Here is a 17,208-nt window from a genome sequence, read left to right as displayed (position 1 = left end):
CTATGTAATCTATACGTATTTGACAATACGTCAAGATAAATTCTAAATGCACAAAAAATCTGAGAAGAAATCATTTTCTTGATCAGACTGGACTGACCATGTTCTTGTCCATTTACTTTCATATTTATATTAATCATACACAAGCTTGGATTGGCAGACCGGCTGCTCCTACAAAATAAATGTATTATAGCCAATAAACATCCACGCAGTCATGTATACCTGCATGCATTGTTTATGTGCAGTATATCTTATTACTGGTCAATACATGTATCCACTTTTGGACTTGCACCTGTCGAATAGTCTTAACAAAACTATACCTGTCTCTTTTGGCAAAAACTCACGACGTATCTTCTACAAGAACGCTATCATAAAATGTAATGATGTTCAGGACGCGATGAAACAAAGCTAAATGTGTGTCAATGGATGTGATTCGCGCTGGAATCAAAACTTCTTTATAACTAAGCAACCCAAACTGATTTCAGACTGTGTGTATTGCACACATTTAAGGCTAATTGTCTTCCTCAACCTCGTTGATAAAATGAGGGGAAGTGCGAATCGAAACAAAGGCATATTGACAAAACATTATTTAAACGATACTACAGGTATTTACAGCGGTTAGAAGTATTTCATTTTTTTTAAAGCGAAGAACTGAAATCGTCCATAGAGGAGTCATGCAACTTCAGACTCGCAGCGATCTAGTGCTAGCAAGATAGTGTAAAAGCAAAACAAACGAGGAAGATACTAGTGTTGTTTTCTGTGGACAATTTGCAATCTATCACATTTTTCAGTCGCTTCTGGCACAAAGTCTTGTAGTCATATTAACCCGCGTCAAAGACGGAAATAAATCACCAAAATAGGATTTCTATGAAATCACCTCCTTGAATAATCACAAAAAACTGCAGCCTAATAGATAGACAAAGCAAAAAGTAGTTCACGTTCGAAGCGAAAAAAACAAACAAACTCAAAAAAAAAACAAACACCCGATCTGTACAATCCATAGCCACATACTCAAGGAGAGTACAGTATAATAAGAGTCATTTTTTTAAACAAGAGAATCATGGTGGGGGGTAACGAAATCGACTATACGCAACGCGAGACATGAATATAGTGTCCATGTTCGGCGATTTGGTCGTTCTGACAAGAAACTGTTTGAGAGATATTCACTCCTTATGACTGTTTTTTTTTTCCCCACCATGACTTGTACCATGATTTTGCCGTAACGGACCGGAGTTACCAAACACACCTGGACAAACTGAAAGACATTTAGGGTCTATAGTTTAAAAGTTGTGATAATATGCAACGTGGGATAAATTTCAGAGAGGGAAGTTTTCCTAACACCAAGTGGAGTCATCGAATGTTGAAAGTTTATTGTAACACTCGGTGAAAGTTGGAGGAAAACTGGAAGATATTTTTAAAGGTTATGATTATTATTTTTTTTTTTTGTGCGCGTATTTTGGTCAGTACATGTGTTGCTGAACGATGCAAATGGATTGTACAAGAAATTTAAGAACATACCTTTAAAAAAAAAGTTAACATTTCCTGAAAATGTTACCGCTATATTATGTTTAGGTAAATATCACTTGACCTGTTGACATGTCTTCGCCAACCGCATGTGTGTATGTGATTCTTTTCATATGTTCTCAGTATAGGTCTATAACTCTGACATCACGAAACATTCAAGAGTTCTCACAAATATCCAGTGGGCACATGATGTTAACTAAACGAAAAAAAAATCATAATAATATATTAATGAATCATCCAATTTTCCTCAAACTATAATGTGCCACTAACTTTTTTGTGTTTGCTGAATCCATAACTTATTACAGCGTACTATTATTATAATTTTTTTAAATTCTTTTTGTTTATATCCTTCACCGTCTCACATGAGTGTCGAGTAGGCCTACACTGGTAGGTCATCAAACATTGTTATTCATATTCACGCGCATGTCGGGATCACGGAGAACGTCGACCAGCTTTTGCCAGAACACGTCCCGCTCGCGCCCGGGCTGGTCGGGCCACTTGAGGTAGGTCCGATTCATCATCGTCTTGTGCAGCTTGTAGTAGCGCGTGAGCTTGTTGATGGGAATGTCGCCGAGCACGATGATGATGAGGACGTCGCGGTGGATGATGTTGGCCATGGCGAACTCTCGCTCCATCTTGCACCACCGGCTCTCCAGGTAGTTCTCGCTGAGCAGGCAGATGGTGAAGCGGCTATTGTCGACGGCCTCGACGATGCTCTCCATGATCTTTCGCCCGAGCACGAAGTCGCGCTCGTGGACGCAGAGCCGGAAGTTGTGCTGCTCCTCCAAATGCGGCAACAACTCCTCCTCGATCTGAATGAGGGGAGAAAGAGAGAGAGAGAGAGAGAGAGAGAGAGAGGGGGGGGGGGTGAGAGAAGTGATGAATGGGCTTCATCTTTTAAAAAAACGCTCCGATACTGGTAGTCTATCGTTAAACGAGACCTCTGGATGATTTTCAGACTTTTGCATTTGACCATCTGCATGTAAAAACTGATTATAGTGGATACAGAGTTTCAGAATTTACAGTGAACTGGATGAGGAATAGGTGTTTTCAAAATTCTTAACAGATCATAATTAACGAGGATGATGACATAGCAGGTTCACATACGAATGCATGATTTGGTGCTCCATGAAGCATTTTGTAAAACATGCATATTTAATATTCTAAACAGGCAAAGTTGAAGCAAGTTTACAGTGTTGTATAATTTGCTACATTACTGGGGAATGCGAGCTTCCTACGTCATCATCCTCGTTCAGTGAAATTTGTTTTGGGTTTCTGAGAGTATATTGGTTTATCTGCTCAAGGCCGGACCACAGTAGATTCCACAAATCTTTACATGGCACTACGGATTTTGTACTATATGAAGCGAAATTACATTAATCGTCTAGAATGCCCCATTAAAAGCTTGAAAAATACACAAAGGAGAATTGTTCCAAAGTAACAATGAAAAATGATAACGCATGAAAAAAAAAGAACATTAGCCAATTCCCTCTCGAGGCATTTTCAATTTTCAAAGTACTCAAGTATCAAATCGGAACCCCTATAATCAGCAACCTTGGTAACCATCCTCCTGCCCCCCCCCCCCCCCCCCCCCCCCCCAGGTATGGGCACAATACCACCTGTCAGTGTTTGAAGGGAGCAGTCGTGCTATGAACCTGTGGGTTAAACTAAGAAATTCAGCATTTGCAAGAATATGTCTTGCTCCGTTTGTGAGGTCATTCATCCATGTTTATTTTCCCTTTAACTGAGAATTGTTTGCAAATTGAATTTACGTGTATAATGACGTTTCTTTATGATCTTGTGTATGTATGTACAATGTAGGGTGTGTAAGTATGTATGTTCTATGTAATAGCATGCATGTATTTACATGTATGTATAACTATGTATGTATGTAGGTATGTTTGTATGTAGGTACCTATGTATGTGTGTATGTATGTATGTATGCATTTCGTTCCTTCTAGAGGGCTTTGGAGGAGGATCTGCGTACCATCAGCACTAAATCATTCAGATTTTCTCAGGAATATGTTTTAATAAAAAAAAAAAAGATTAGCGTTTGGTTTGTGTATAAATGGAGAATAGTTAGTCCCTATCATATGGTGTGGGCCCTACTATGTCTTTGCTTTGATTAAATTCAGAGTAAATGGAACTATCTACCTGAATACCTTAAACAGATTGACTCAACACAAAAATTCAAATTTATGTTAAAAACGTACCTGTTCTTCAAACAGTGCAATGTCTGAGCACATGCAGCTGATAAATGTTAGATGATGAACATTTAGACACTGTACCTTCTTTTTGTCTTGTTCTGTTTTTTAAATATTTTCCTCTTTCTCTTTATTTTTTCAGACGTTTTAATGTGATAAGCGTCTTATAAATATTTTGAATTATTATCATTATCATTAAGCATTGGAATAATGTACATTGTGTGTGCTTTTATCTTTGGTTTGTTTTAATATGATTGTGCTGTCGCGTTTGATTATTATGGTCTTGGTTTGCACACCTATAGAGAAACAATGTTCATTATTGTATTTGCAGGCACTCGTAAACCCTACGATGGATCATGACAATAGCATACCAAAGTGATGATGTCACAGCCTTTTGTTATAGGTTTGGTTGGAACCAGGTGTGAGCATGGTTAGCAACAATAGTATTCATGCATATTCGGGCCAGGTGAGGTTGTTTAGAACCAGTTTCCATGGCGATGAATGGTTGTTGGATATCACACTTCGGTGCTCTAAGCTTACTTTAGTTTTGCTCTTGTGTAAACAAAGCCGAGAGATATCTCAGACGGACGAGTATCATATTATTTTCCTGGCACTGCAGTTAACTTTTGTACGCAACTTTTGTATACAATAAACCCAGGCGATATCTGAGGCAGATCATATAGTGAACTTTTCCATCACTTAAAGGTATATTTACCATTTGCTGATGAAACAAAACCCCAGCTTTAGTGCTTCGAAATAGTTTTAAAATGTGAGTTACGGATAGAAACAACCGAATGTAAAAAAAAAAAAAAAAATTAGTAAAATCAATGCTTAGTATTGTTAAATATACAAAATGTGAACATTAGTTATAATAACATTGTTTCTAGAATAAACCGTCTACAGTTATGGTTTATTGAAAAAAAAGGATAGTGAAATCTCCCTATATTTTAGATTTTATTACAATTTTTATATAGTAGGATATTTTGTGGTACAACTGATTTACACATTATGCACCAAATGTGATAACTGGTTTTTTTTTTTTTTGGGGGGGGGAGGGGTTGTTTTACAAGTGTATTCTAAAAGTTGTTTCGCGCAATTTACAAACGAGTGGCATCACACTGAATGTTTTTTTAATATTGATATTTTTTTTTAGATAAGTTTCGATGGGTTCGAAACGACACAAGTTAGTATTGATGGTATTTCCTTCATTTCGCCTTGCCAATTCCCGTTTAAAGTGAGTTACCTACCCAATCTTTGTCCTTGTTGCAAAACGAGACGAATGCATGGTAGAGAAAATTCGTGTCGTCTCCACCTAGTCTGACGTAATGCTTCCTCTTGGCGTTGATGAGATGGAAGTAGTACATGATGTACCACCTGAACCTGACAACGAGACCCGTGATGACAGCGATGCTTGCCGACCCGACGCCGATCAAAATCCAGGCGTAGAGGGGCAGCTCGTGGTCGCAGTTGAGATACTCGGGGTGGAAGCTCATCAGAGGCTTGTTACGCATCGACGGTGGAGAAGCACACTTGGTCTTCTTAAGATCGACGACGGACACAGTGGTGGTGGACAGCCAGTTTCGGAACCACCTGAGGTCACAGCTGCAGGAGAATGGGTTGCTGATCACCTTCAGCTTCTCCAGGGAATCAAGGATGGGTTCCATGATGGTGCTGTTGATCAGATTGATCTGATTTTGGGATAAATCCAGAGAACGCAATGAGAGTCCGGTGAAGACATCGTCCTGTAGGTGGGATATCTTGTTACGACACAGAGAGAGGCTCTCAAGACCGCTTTGGTCCACGAACGTACGGTTTGGAATATTCTGGAAGCCGTTGTTGCACAGATCAAGATACCGCAACGTCCGCAGATTCCTCAGAAAGGGGACCATAATGGTTTCATTCCACATATTGTACAAGTTGTTGTGTTGGAGATACAAAGTCTCCAGTTTTTGTAAGTTGGCGAATGTGTTTACGTTCACTGCGGCCATATTGTTGTTGCTTAGGTCAAGTTTCTTCAGAGCGCGTAGGCTTAAAAACGGAGAAGGTGTTATGGTAATATTCCTAAGACCTACAACGTTGAGATACAAAGTTTGGAGCGACGTGACATGTCGGAAAGCATCGCCTGATAGGCTCACGTTGACGTTCGCTCCCATATCAAGGACTTCAAGCTGATTCAGGCCTTGAAATTCGTCTCCTGTAATGTTTTGAGAAATCTTGTTGAGAGCGAGTTTCAGGTACTTCAGCTTTGGCAGACCATTGAACACATTGGCACCACTAAGATTTGCGATAACATTTTTATTGAGGTACAAATGATCAACAGGAGCAGGCAACAAGGATGCAAACATCCCTTCGCGCAGCGAAGTCAACTTGTTGCCACTGAGATCAAGAATGCGCAAGGCATGTAGACCCGTGAACGCGCTCTTGGTAATATCACGAATGTCATTTCCCGCGAGGGAAAGATTCGTTATATTAGTCAGACCCGTGAACGATGAATCCAGCTGGGTAATATTATTCGACGATAGGTCGAGAATTGTCAATGACGAATTACGCAAGTCTTTGAAGTTGTCACCATCCCATTTCTTAAGACCAATGGCACTAAGTAGGAGCTTTTGTGTTCGGACGTCAGAAAGAGCGATGGCCAAAGAAGGTATCACTGAGGGATCCAGTCCACGTGAGAAATCAACAGAATCAATTGAGCGGAACTGACGGAACACCTTACTCCCCACCTCCTTAATGCTATTTTCAGACAGGCTAAGAGTCGTCAGTGACGTATTTCTAAGCGCAACAAAGTCTCCGTCCTGCAAGGACGTGATCTTATTCTTTCCCAAGTCGAGGGTCCGTAGCGCGGGAAGGGACAAACCTGTCCCGAAACTGGCCGACTGCAGACGATTGGAGCGAAATGTCAGCTGGCGGAGTTTCTGCAGCCCTCGAAGAGCCGGCCCAGGGATGCGCATTAATCCGTTGTTCATGAACGAGAGATCCAGCACTTCGATGTTGCGCGTGTGGTTGAAGACGTTATCGGGGAGCTTGCCGACCTGGTTGTGGTGAAGGGTGAGCCGCACCAGTCGACCCTGGTCCTTGAAAAAATCGGAATGGAGCTTCGAGATGCTGTTGTACTCGAGCTTAAGCGTCGTGAGCCGAGTCATGCCGCTGAAAGACTCGTTGGTAAGGCGGCTGATGCTGTTATGGGACAAATCTAGCGTTTCGACAGTTTTCGGAATGTATTTTGGCACGGCGTGGAGACGACATCGGCTGCAATCGACATACGTTGTGTTGACAATCGTACACGTGCTTGGAAAGGGGATGACTGGTGTGGGGTTGGGCTTGGCATCGGCAGGTGGCGTCCACCAGAGAAGAGCCGTCACAATCACGGCGAACGAGGCGGCGGATGACATGGCTGCCCTGATGAACGGCAATACAGTTCTGATCTATGTATCGGGGAGAGGGAGTGGGGGGGGGGGGGGGGGAGAAAAACAATGGTAAAATTCATACAATGACGAATGTATAAGTCACATGCAATCTATGGTGGTTGATTAAAATTAATACCAGCTCTTGAGTCTTCCAAACAGCATCTAATTTACAACGAACAGAAGGACACGTATAACATTGACTCCAGTACAAAATTGTTTATCTATTTTGTGATAAGCCGTACCGAAGTTCGCCTATATCTATCAAGAGTATACACTATCTTCACATCGAGACACCCCACATATTTCTCCATTCACCCCTCCCCTACACATCACCTGCAGCAACCTACATTGCTAATGTACATTATAAACAAACTAACTAACTACGGGAGTATGTGTGAAAAATACACAGAGAGGAGAACACGTACCAGGTAGACATAGTAACATTGTACAAGAAATACTAGTACAACGCAGAATAGTTTATTTCTAAGGTATTCAAAGTGCCGTGATTATATTGATGATAGGGGCTATTACCATTATATTCATTACTATTATCTTTATTGTTATATTTCTAATTATTATTATTATTATCATCATCATCATCATCATCATCATTATCATCATTGTCATCATCATTATGATATTGTCTTATTTATTAGTACACACTAATTTAAAAAATACTACTATCCCAGAGTGGCCTGCCAGCTACTCTGTATTACTTGAAATAATTCCTATAAAATGAGTACAATTCTTTAAAAATATAGAAGAATTATGCTAGTTCCATTAGGTATCAGGTAAGGTATGAGAGATTATAGGATTCTCAAATTTCAAACCTTCTTACGAAACGGTAATATTGGTCAGCAATTTAGAGAACCATCACCTTGTCCCGAATCACCTAATGACCTACATGTACATATAAATCTTCGATGAATTTCCTGTTGTTATATCCTCTGCATGGCATCACTGATATATTTCAAGGAAGGGTTGTAGTTGGCAATTGATCAACTCCCCCCCCCCCAAAAAAAAAAAAAAAAACACAAAAAAAAACGTAATTTGTGATCTGATCAATCAAGAGTTTAAAAAAATCATAAGGGCTTTGACTAACGCCATGAGCGTCCTGTTAGGTTGAAAAAAGTCCTTGACGATAGCAGGCTAATTTGATACTCTATTCCTGTAAATTTGAAGAAAAAAAGAATACACTTTAGATTTTGAAGAAAAAAACCTCGAGTATTTTCGTACTTTCACGTTTATGTCGTCCTATTCTAACGAGGTCCAGCGGAATTTCGGTTTCGTACTAACTAGATTCTAGCAAGTGTCTCACGAGAACACGACAAAAACATAACCATTATAGGCCACTTGAATGGCATATTCAAATTTCATGCATATAATATTTACATCATTGACCTCATTAACCAGGTCCAATCAGGAAAATTACCATAAATTTGAATACATTAGTAATCAGGCCAATCGCGTTGAGACTATGGTTATGAATATGCATGACGCAAATCGTATAGTCTACACCGTCTTGTTGGCATTCATGCACACTGCACCAGGATGTTTTTTTTATTTCCCCCGCAAGCGAAACCAGGTGAATGGTAAGTTTAGCAAAGCTGCGAAGAGAAATAACACACAAGGCTAATTGATGCTATCATGTAGGTCCTACAATTCAATAGGATATATCAAGTCCATTGCAAAACCCTTCAAGCTTCCGATAACAAATGGACAAGCTCTTCAAAGCACAAGAATGCCGTATACGTTAAACTTGACACGTACTTAAAATAACAGTAATTATCATTTTTTTTTTCGGAATACAGGTGCACTGTGTACAACAGTCGGCATTTTTATTACATTTGATCAACAGACTTAAATATCAGAGATCCATGACGAATAATTCGAAGATAAGAATCTACGTACAATGTATATTGAAAGTTTTATGATAATTCAAAGAGTAACGGCATACGACTTAGTCAAGCTGGCGCTAACGAATATTAAACTGGTTTGAAACCTTTAAATATCGCGCATACAGACGGACGAGCACCTCAAACCAGCATGACATTCAGGTTTGACACTTTCATGTATACTGCCCTATATTTATTTTGATGACGCTGTTCATACAGAGCGCATTAAAAAAAAAAGGGGGGGTATTCAACTTGGGGGGGGGGGGTTCTAGTTCATAATTGTCAGCTATCGCAATGTTAGTTGTGAGGAAAGAATTAAGAATTCTTCTCCAGTTCTTCTTTCCATTGATACCTATTCGTAAATCATGTTGACAAATGTCATGCATGACTGAGCACATGGACTCTAATGGCAACAATGACAAATTGCACTTTTTCCCAGTTTGAGTGTTATCGTGAAGGAACAGTGAATGAATGGACGAGATACTGTCAATGAAAGTGGCCAAACAGATAGGCCAGCTTGCATGACTCCAGGTTTGTGTTTAGGGTTTGTGTTTAGGGTTTCTTCTCACATTTTATGGTCCATATGGCCACCTGGTTGATAACTTGGTCATTCCCACAAAGCCAACCCACACAGTCCATTTTTTCTCTCTTCATATTCAACACGCATAGCTCACAGCGACAAACCATGTCTTGAGAAAATGGATGATGAGTTAACTTTTGTGGGAGTGACCAATTTATCGACAACGTAGCCATGTTGAAGGTTACGGACCATAAAAGGTTAGAAGAAACTCTAAAAACAAAACCTGTACAAGCACTGTGCACGTCAACACCATGTTCACGTTGTGTTCAGAATGAACGAAGTGGCAGAGGTTTCGTTAGAATCGGTCTTTACATAAGCAAGCTAAGGCATTTCAAAGTTTCCACTGATCTCATAAGTAAGTAATACATTATTCACAAGGCTAAAGCACTTCCTCAAATTGGCAATCTCGACATGGGAGCGGAGCACCAATGTCTTTACCCCTGTATACACAGACCAGTTAGTCTGAGAGCTGGCTGCTGGTCAATTTACCCCATCAAGCCCAAAAGGTTTGACCCCTCAGAGTTGCTGGGGCCACCCTCCTCATTAAAAAAATGCCCGTCAGCCTGGTCCCTGAGGGCGGGTTCGGCCCCCAGGGACCCCCCGAAAAGGCCCTCCGGCGGGTGTAATTTATCCCATGGAGCCCATGGACCAAACTTGGCCTATATGAATGTCCTATGGGTGTACATAATCAAAATATAAAAACTGACAAAATATCTGGTCGGGAAAGGGGTTGCCAGACCGCTTGTTTGCAGGCATAAAACCTTGTTCTTGTTCAAGGAGTCTGCGCCAAGACTACACTGTCCCATAGGCCCTGTACTGTAGCGTCTCCCAACAGGCTGACGGACAGTGCCAGTTAGTGCATGTAGTAGTCTTGGCGCAGACTCCTTTACGCCCAACAAGGGTTTGTGCCTGCAAACTACCCGTTATACCCTGGGACCCAGGGTAGTTTGCATGCATAAATTGACCACACACACACCCACCCCCCCCCACACACACACATACACACACACACACACACACACACGCACACACACACATACACACACAATTATGTTTACACATGACTCTATGTACAACTGTATATACCATAACACTAAACATGTTACAATTAATAGGTTTCTCATTAATGCAGCCACAATACCTTGCACATAATAAATGTCAAACCTATAAGATGTTCATACCTTTTGAATGTTTTACATGGATACTATCAATACACCTTTAAGGAACACTGAAGAAATTTGAAATTTGTGTGAAGTTGTATTAGGTTTTATTGGCCACACAGCCTACTCTTTCTGTATGATGTATTCACCTTATGAGACTCAAATAGAGCTTTTCAGAGAATGCTGAAAAAACCTTTGTTGTGAGTAAACTTCAGTTTAAGACCAACCACAACAGCGCTAAAGGCCATTTGTATAACACATTTAAGTAAACATTTTCATCAACTGTGCATTAAACATAACTCTAATAAAGTTTATGTCAACAAGTGGGATGTAGCTTGGATTACTTCTTTTTCTCCTGCTTGATATCCTCTTTTAGATACAAATAACAAGTCTCAATCCTAATATAAGATTCCTTTGAAAACCTCAAACTAATAACTTTTTGTGTTTTTGGCTGATAAAAACCACCCTTTGATGTATAAAATTGGCAAGGATTACAGCATCCATGCCAACATTTCCTTTATTTGACTCTAATAAATTCCAAATCAGAATAAACTGCATAACATAAGGAAGGAGCTTAATGGTTTTGGAAATGATATTGATCGATTTTCATACTCAGTAGTGCATGTCACCTCATAGTTTTGGGCAAATATCTGCATATCTATAATACTAATGAACATGTAATTACGGTGTTCTATATACATGTATTTCTTCCTTGGAACCTCAAATAACAAGCTTCACAATAGAATGCTAACTTTCTGTAATGGAAATAAACAGGCCAAGAGCATTTGTGTTCTCTTCATCTCTTCAGCGCTTTTTTTTTTTTTTTTGGTCATCTTCTTATTTCTGGAGATATATTTTATTTATAATAGTTCGCAGCCCCACACAAATGGTGTCACATACTGCAAACACTGCCAATGACCGTGACCAGTACACACCAAGTTGAAACATAATAGCTCTCTTTTTGTATAGCATATAGGCTGAAAGTATTAACTTGGTCTTGTGGTCTCTTTATATCAGCAGTTTTGTCAACTCCTTATTTCTGGAGATACACTGTACTTCATCTTCAGTTCCCCAGCCCCACACAAACAAAACTCAACCTACGGTGTCACACACTGCAAAGAGCGCATCATAGTATATGATTGCCGTTAACCCGGGACATATACACACAACGTGAAACATAAAATTACCAGCTAAATGAAATGTTAGCTTAATTTCTTTTCTTTAACAATAGCATGCACGTTGAGAGCATTTACATGTTGTGTTCTCTTTTATATTAGAATTTTTGTCAACTCCTCATTGAGATACTTTGTCTACCCCCCTCCCCCCCCCCCCCAAAAAAAAAATAATACTTCCAGGGTGTCACATACCATATACAGTTACAATGCAGGTCCTAGTTCATATTTATGATTTAGTTGCCATTCAAAACCATGGCAATTACACATCAAACCATGCATCACACTCTATGGAAGACTAAAGCTTACATAAATTACGTATAATGTAGGCCTATGATAAGCATTGCACATGTTTCAGTTGCAGTCTTATGATTCCTGAACTGACCAGTATTTGGCATGAATTTATTTCATATAATATAAAACATAATTTCACATTTTAGTCAATCATACAGTATAATGCATGATTTGAGAAACTGAAGTCTACTCACAACAAAGGGTTTATTTCAGCATTTTCCAAATATATATATATGTATATATATATATATATTTGTCTTATATGGTGGATACATAATAAAGGGTAAGCAGGTTGTGTGGCCAGTAAAACAGAATACAATTTCACACAAATTTCAAAATCTCTTCAGTGTTCCTGCTTGAAGGTTCACTGATAGTATCAATGTAAAACATTCAAAAGTTATGAACATAATAATTATAGGTATGTGCAAGGTATCATGGCTGTATGGAGAAACCACTGGTCATGTTTTGTGTTACGGTATTCTTAGTATACATAGAGTCATGCGTGAATGTGTGTGTGTGTGTGTGTGTGTGTGTGCATGTGTGTGTGGGTGTGTGTGTGTGTGTGTGTGTGCGTGTGTGTGTGAGTGTGTGTGTGGGTGTGGGTGTGTGTGTGGTCAATTTGTGCATGCAAACTACCCTGGGTCCCAGGGTATAACGGGTAGTTTGCAGGCACAAACCCTTGTTGGGCGTAAAGGAGTCTGCGCCAAGACTACTACATGCACTAACTGGCACTGTCCGTCAGCCTGTTGGGAGACGCTACAGTACAGGGCCTATGGGACAGTGTAGTCTTGGCGCAGACTCCTTGACCAAAAACAAGGTTTTATGCCTGCAAACAAGCGGTCTGGCAACCCCTTTCCCGACCAGATATTTTGTCAGTTTTTATATTTTGATTATGTACACCCATAGGACATTCATATAGGCCAAGTTTGGTCCATGGGCTCCATGGGGTAAATTACACCCGCCGGAGGGCCTTTTCGGGGGGTCCCTGGGGGCCAAACCCGCCCTCAGGGACCAGGCTGACGGGCATTTTTTTAATGAGGAGGGTGGCCCCAGCAACTCTCAGGGGTCAAACCTTATGGGCTTGATGGGGTAAATTGACCAGCAGCCAGCTCTCAGACTAAGTGCGATGGAGCGGAGTTTCCTTTCAAGAGTTCAACTCGGGTGACTGACGGATACGGGGTGACAATGCGAAGGAAGTTGGGCCCAAGAGGGGAACATGATAATGTAACCTCCACATTGCCGTCAACTTCAGGCAGGGAATTTCCAGTTAAGAAGCACATAGAACTCAAGGGTAAACTTGAAGGTGAACTGTCCTATTATAGAACAACTCTCTTTGTGGCAATTCTAACTCGGTATATTTCCCACCACTTCTATCTTGGTACCTTGGCAATGATTCATAGTGGGATTTTTTTTTTTTTTTTTTTGGGGGGGGGGGGAGGGGGGGGGGGGGCGAGAAAACACTTTGGATTCAACATTCCCTAACGACAAGAGCCTCAAAAAGACAGCGCATATAGTTTTCTCAACCTCATATAATGACATTTCGTTATATGCCCGTCGATCCATAGAATCATATAAAGCTAATAATGATTATTTCCAAGGATAGATTCTGAAAGAAAGTATTTCAACAGCTGTGCAGGGCAATGTTCTCGTAACACAACAAGCCAACAAGGTCAAATGAAGGTGCAGTTCTACTCCAAGTGCAGGTGACCTTGGGTATAGGGAATCATAGAAACAAAATGGTACAAGTTTCATCAGAACTGGAAGCAGAATTTTTTTTAAAAAGTTCCGTAATAATACAGTTTCACATACTTCCACAAAACAGTGATATACCACATAATCATGAAAATGGAGGATATCACTTCAACTAAATTCTCTTTCCTTTTAACATGAACTTATGAATATACGTGGTATGTTCGCATCAAAGTACTGCGATACATCTATATTACAAGATAAACATATACTTTCATGTGTGTGTGCGTGTGTGTGTGTGTGTGTGTGTGTGTGTGTGTGCACAACTCGACGGAAGAGTTGTGAGGTGATGTCATCACTCCGTCATCTAGTTTTAGTTTTGTGGTTCCGACTTTGTGCTCTGAAAACAAGTGAAATGTGAAAATCCTATCACTTTCTTTTTCTTTTCTCGGTCTGATTTCGATGAACTTCTCTAGCAGGTCCCTTTGTTTGATTTAACCTGTTACGATAAATTTAGCCCCTGCACATGACTTTAAAGAGTTTCGTTGCACAAGTCATCATAGAGTCATGTGTAGCTCCTTGCAAGCGCTGCGTCATACGTGGTGAAACTTTGCCTTCCCTGCCTAAGCTTTGGGACAGAGATGGAGATGGAAAGAGAAAGAGAGAGAGAGAGAAGGAGGGGGAGGGGAGGGAGATTTATAGTTAACCTTCTATGTGCCACGTTTATTTCCTGTCCATAGGTTTGTGTGTGAAATTTATGCACCCGCCGTTGATTTGGCACAGAAAGGGTTAAAAGAGCAGAAAGGAGAAAAAAACCCGAAATAAAGAGTGCGAGCACGTGCAAGCGATGACTCCCAAACCGTGGTGACTGTATGAAATAGAATCGTGACAGATTGATTAGAACAATTTGCGTCATATTGAAAGAAAATATCGTCCATCCATCCACAACCTTTCGATGTTTTTGAATAATCTTGTTGTATTTCATTTTTCAAACTTACATGAGTTGTGTGGTCGTGACATCAAACTTGAAAGATAAGTACGTAGGCCTACATATAGATCTAAGAGTGGGCAATGGACAGCCAAAAATAAATAGCAGAAAAAGAAAGAAATAGCAGCATTGCTCACGTATAATGAAGTTCCAACCGGCTTCATACTTCCCCTTCGTGTTCTTGTGTGTCTCACAATATTCCTTCATTCATCCGCAGCTAACCTAACATTTGCATGAAATGGTTCAAATTTACAGCGCGCAGCCGGGCTCCCTAAAATACAATGAAATGCAATAAAGCGAAAATTTTGAATGACATTGCTATGCTGAGAAAAAATAAAACGCTTTGATACCCCCATTCCACAGAGATTTTTCTCATCGGTCACTCGTCAGAAGCAAAGTTTGTTGCTTCCGGCCACAAACCGAAGTGCATCAGATCGCAGTCTGACGAATTCGACTTGTTTTGGTCGACTATCAGGTCAGTGTCAGACACGTCGCGTTCGATGCTCATCGGACGATCTTGCCTCATCGGACCATCGCCCGACATGTCTGACACTGACATGATAGTCGACCAACACAAGACGGATTCGTCAGACTGCGATCCGATACACTTTGGTTGGTGGCCGGAAGCAAATACTTTTGCTTCCGACGATTGACCGATGAGAAAATAACTCTCTATGGAATGGGGGTATGATAAACAAACCAATCATATAGCAGGACTATGAGTTATCGTGAAAACATTGTCAATTACTTGGTCATGCCTCCAATGCGGAATTTCCCTTTAAACAGTCTTAGTGGTGATGGTAGGCCGGTACCCGAGTAAAATATAGTGATACTGAAGATAAGTTAACGGCAATTCCCAGCGAATTAGCCATTGTTTGCTGGTTTCGACCTTCTCCACCTGTGTTGATAGTTTCTCGGATGTACCCATTGTTTCTTTTTTCTCGTTCCCTTTCACTTCCGTATATATCACGAGGCCCGCTATACACGGCGAACAGACGAATGAAAGGATCGACATAATCCCACTATAAAGCATCTTACAATTATAATTGTCTCCCTGTTACACACACACGCAGACACACACACACACACACACACACATTCACATTCACAAACATACACAGACTCTTTCTCTCTCTCTCTCGATCTCTCTCTATTAATTTGTGTTTTGCCAAACAGGAGTAAACAAACCCGATGACCATTTTAAAATACACATCAAATCCATACACCATGAGTATAATTACAACAATGAACCCAATAAACCACCAGTCAATCTGCATTGTTGAATGCGGGCCTCACATGCAATCCCATCTCAAGTTGGTCGATATAATATAAAATAACAGCAGATAAGTAATAGTATGATTTGAAACAAATTAAAAGCAACTTTAATAAAATACTTCCAAATGGTTTGGCAGTCAAAGAAAACTCGCAGTTTAGATATACTTTGTTTCATTGCCGCATTGAACGTGCGCAATCATTATCTATGTTTTTCTTTTAATTCAGATCGGCTAAACTCTCCCACGATTCTCGCAAGTCGGTGGTATAACTTAAAAAAAAATAATGAATTGGTTTTCTTCTAAAAAGCAATATAGTCTCTGCAGTTATCATAAGACAGTTGAGGCGTTGAAACGGTTACAGATCGTTATTCCGAAGGCTCTTTAGTCCGAAGATTCGTTATTCCGAAGGTTCGCTATTCCGAATTTCATTTTCAGATTAAAGAATCTCCGGAATACCGAACCTTCGGAATAACGCCACAAAATGTTCGGATTAACGAACCCTTTTTCATTTTCGGATTAACGAACCTCTAGGCATAGGGAATTTGTGTGTTTCGGATTAACGAACCTTCGGAATAGCGAACCTTCGGAATAACGAACAGCATCCGTTGAAACTTTATGAAGACAGAGACTCCAACTCTTCCGCTTTCCGCGGGAGATCTCCCGCTTTAAGGCCATTCTCCCCGCCCAACTTTATTTTTGTTATCCATACATTGCATGTTCAAGATTAAAGAGGAAATCCAGTCCAAATATAGGTTAGTCTGATAAAAAAAGAGTAAAATTCTACGAGACCAACGGTAAAAATTTGACTGAAATTTGACGTAAAATAAAGAAGTTAGGAAATGTTGATGTGTTTCTAATTTCTGCAAAACAGTTCTAGTACAGTGGGTATGAATATACACATGAGTGGGCTAACCATGTCATACCCTCACATTTTTCCATTGATCGTGTACAACCCCCCCCCCCCCCGAAATTTAATGTTTCTGTAATTGCAGTCTGAAACATGACGTTATTCCTGATTGAA

General features: G+C 40.3%; 1 protein-coding gene across 1 annotated transcript; it reads right to left on the bottom strand.

The window, feature by feature from the left end:
* Positions 1–1,868: 1,868 nt before the first annotated feature.
* LOC139740780 (toll-like receptor 4) lies at positions 1,869–6,881 on the bottom strand. The gene is made up of 2 exons (XM_071651354.1): positions 4,973–6,881; positions 1,869–2,333 (listed from the first exon to the last, which is right to left on the bottom strand). Exons 1-2 carry the CDS (start codon positions 6,869–6,871, stop codon positions 1,917–1,919), a joined length of 2,316 nt encoding a protein of 771 aa, XP_071507455.1. The 5' UTR covers positions 6,872–6,881; the 3' UTR covers positions 1,869–1,916.
* Between the last annotated feature and the right edge of the window lie 10,327 nt (positions 6,882–17,208).

The sequence above is a fragment of the Diadema antillarum genome, unplaced genomic scaffold (assembly GCF_040938485.1).
Source record: "Diadema antillarum isolate AM-2024a unplaced genomic scaffold, OU_Dant_1.0 seq00000881_RagTag, whole genome shotgun sequence".
NCBI lineage: Eukaryota > Metazoa > Echinodermata > Echinoidea > Diadematoida > Diadematidae > Diadema > Diadema antillarum.
This window is presented reverse-complemented; position numbering and strand designations above follow the sequence as displayed.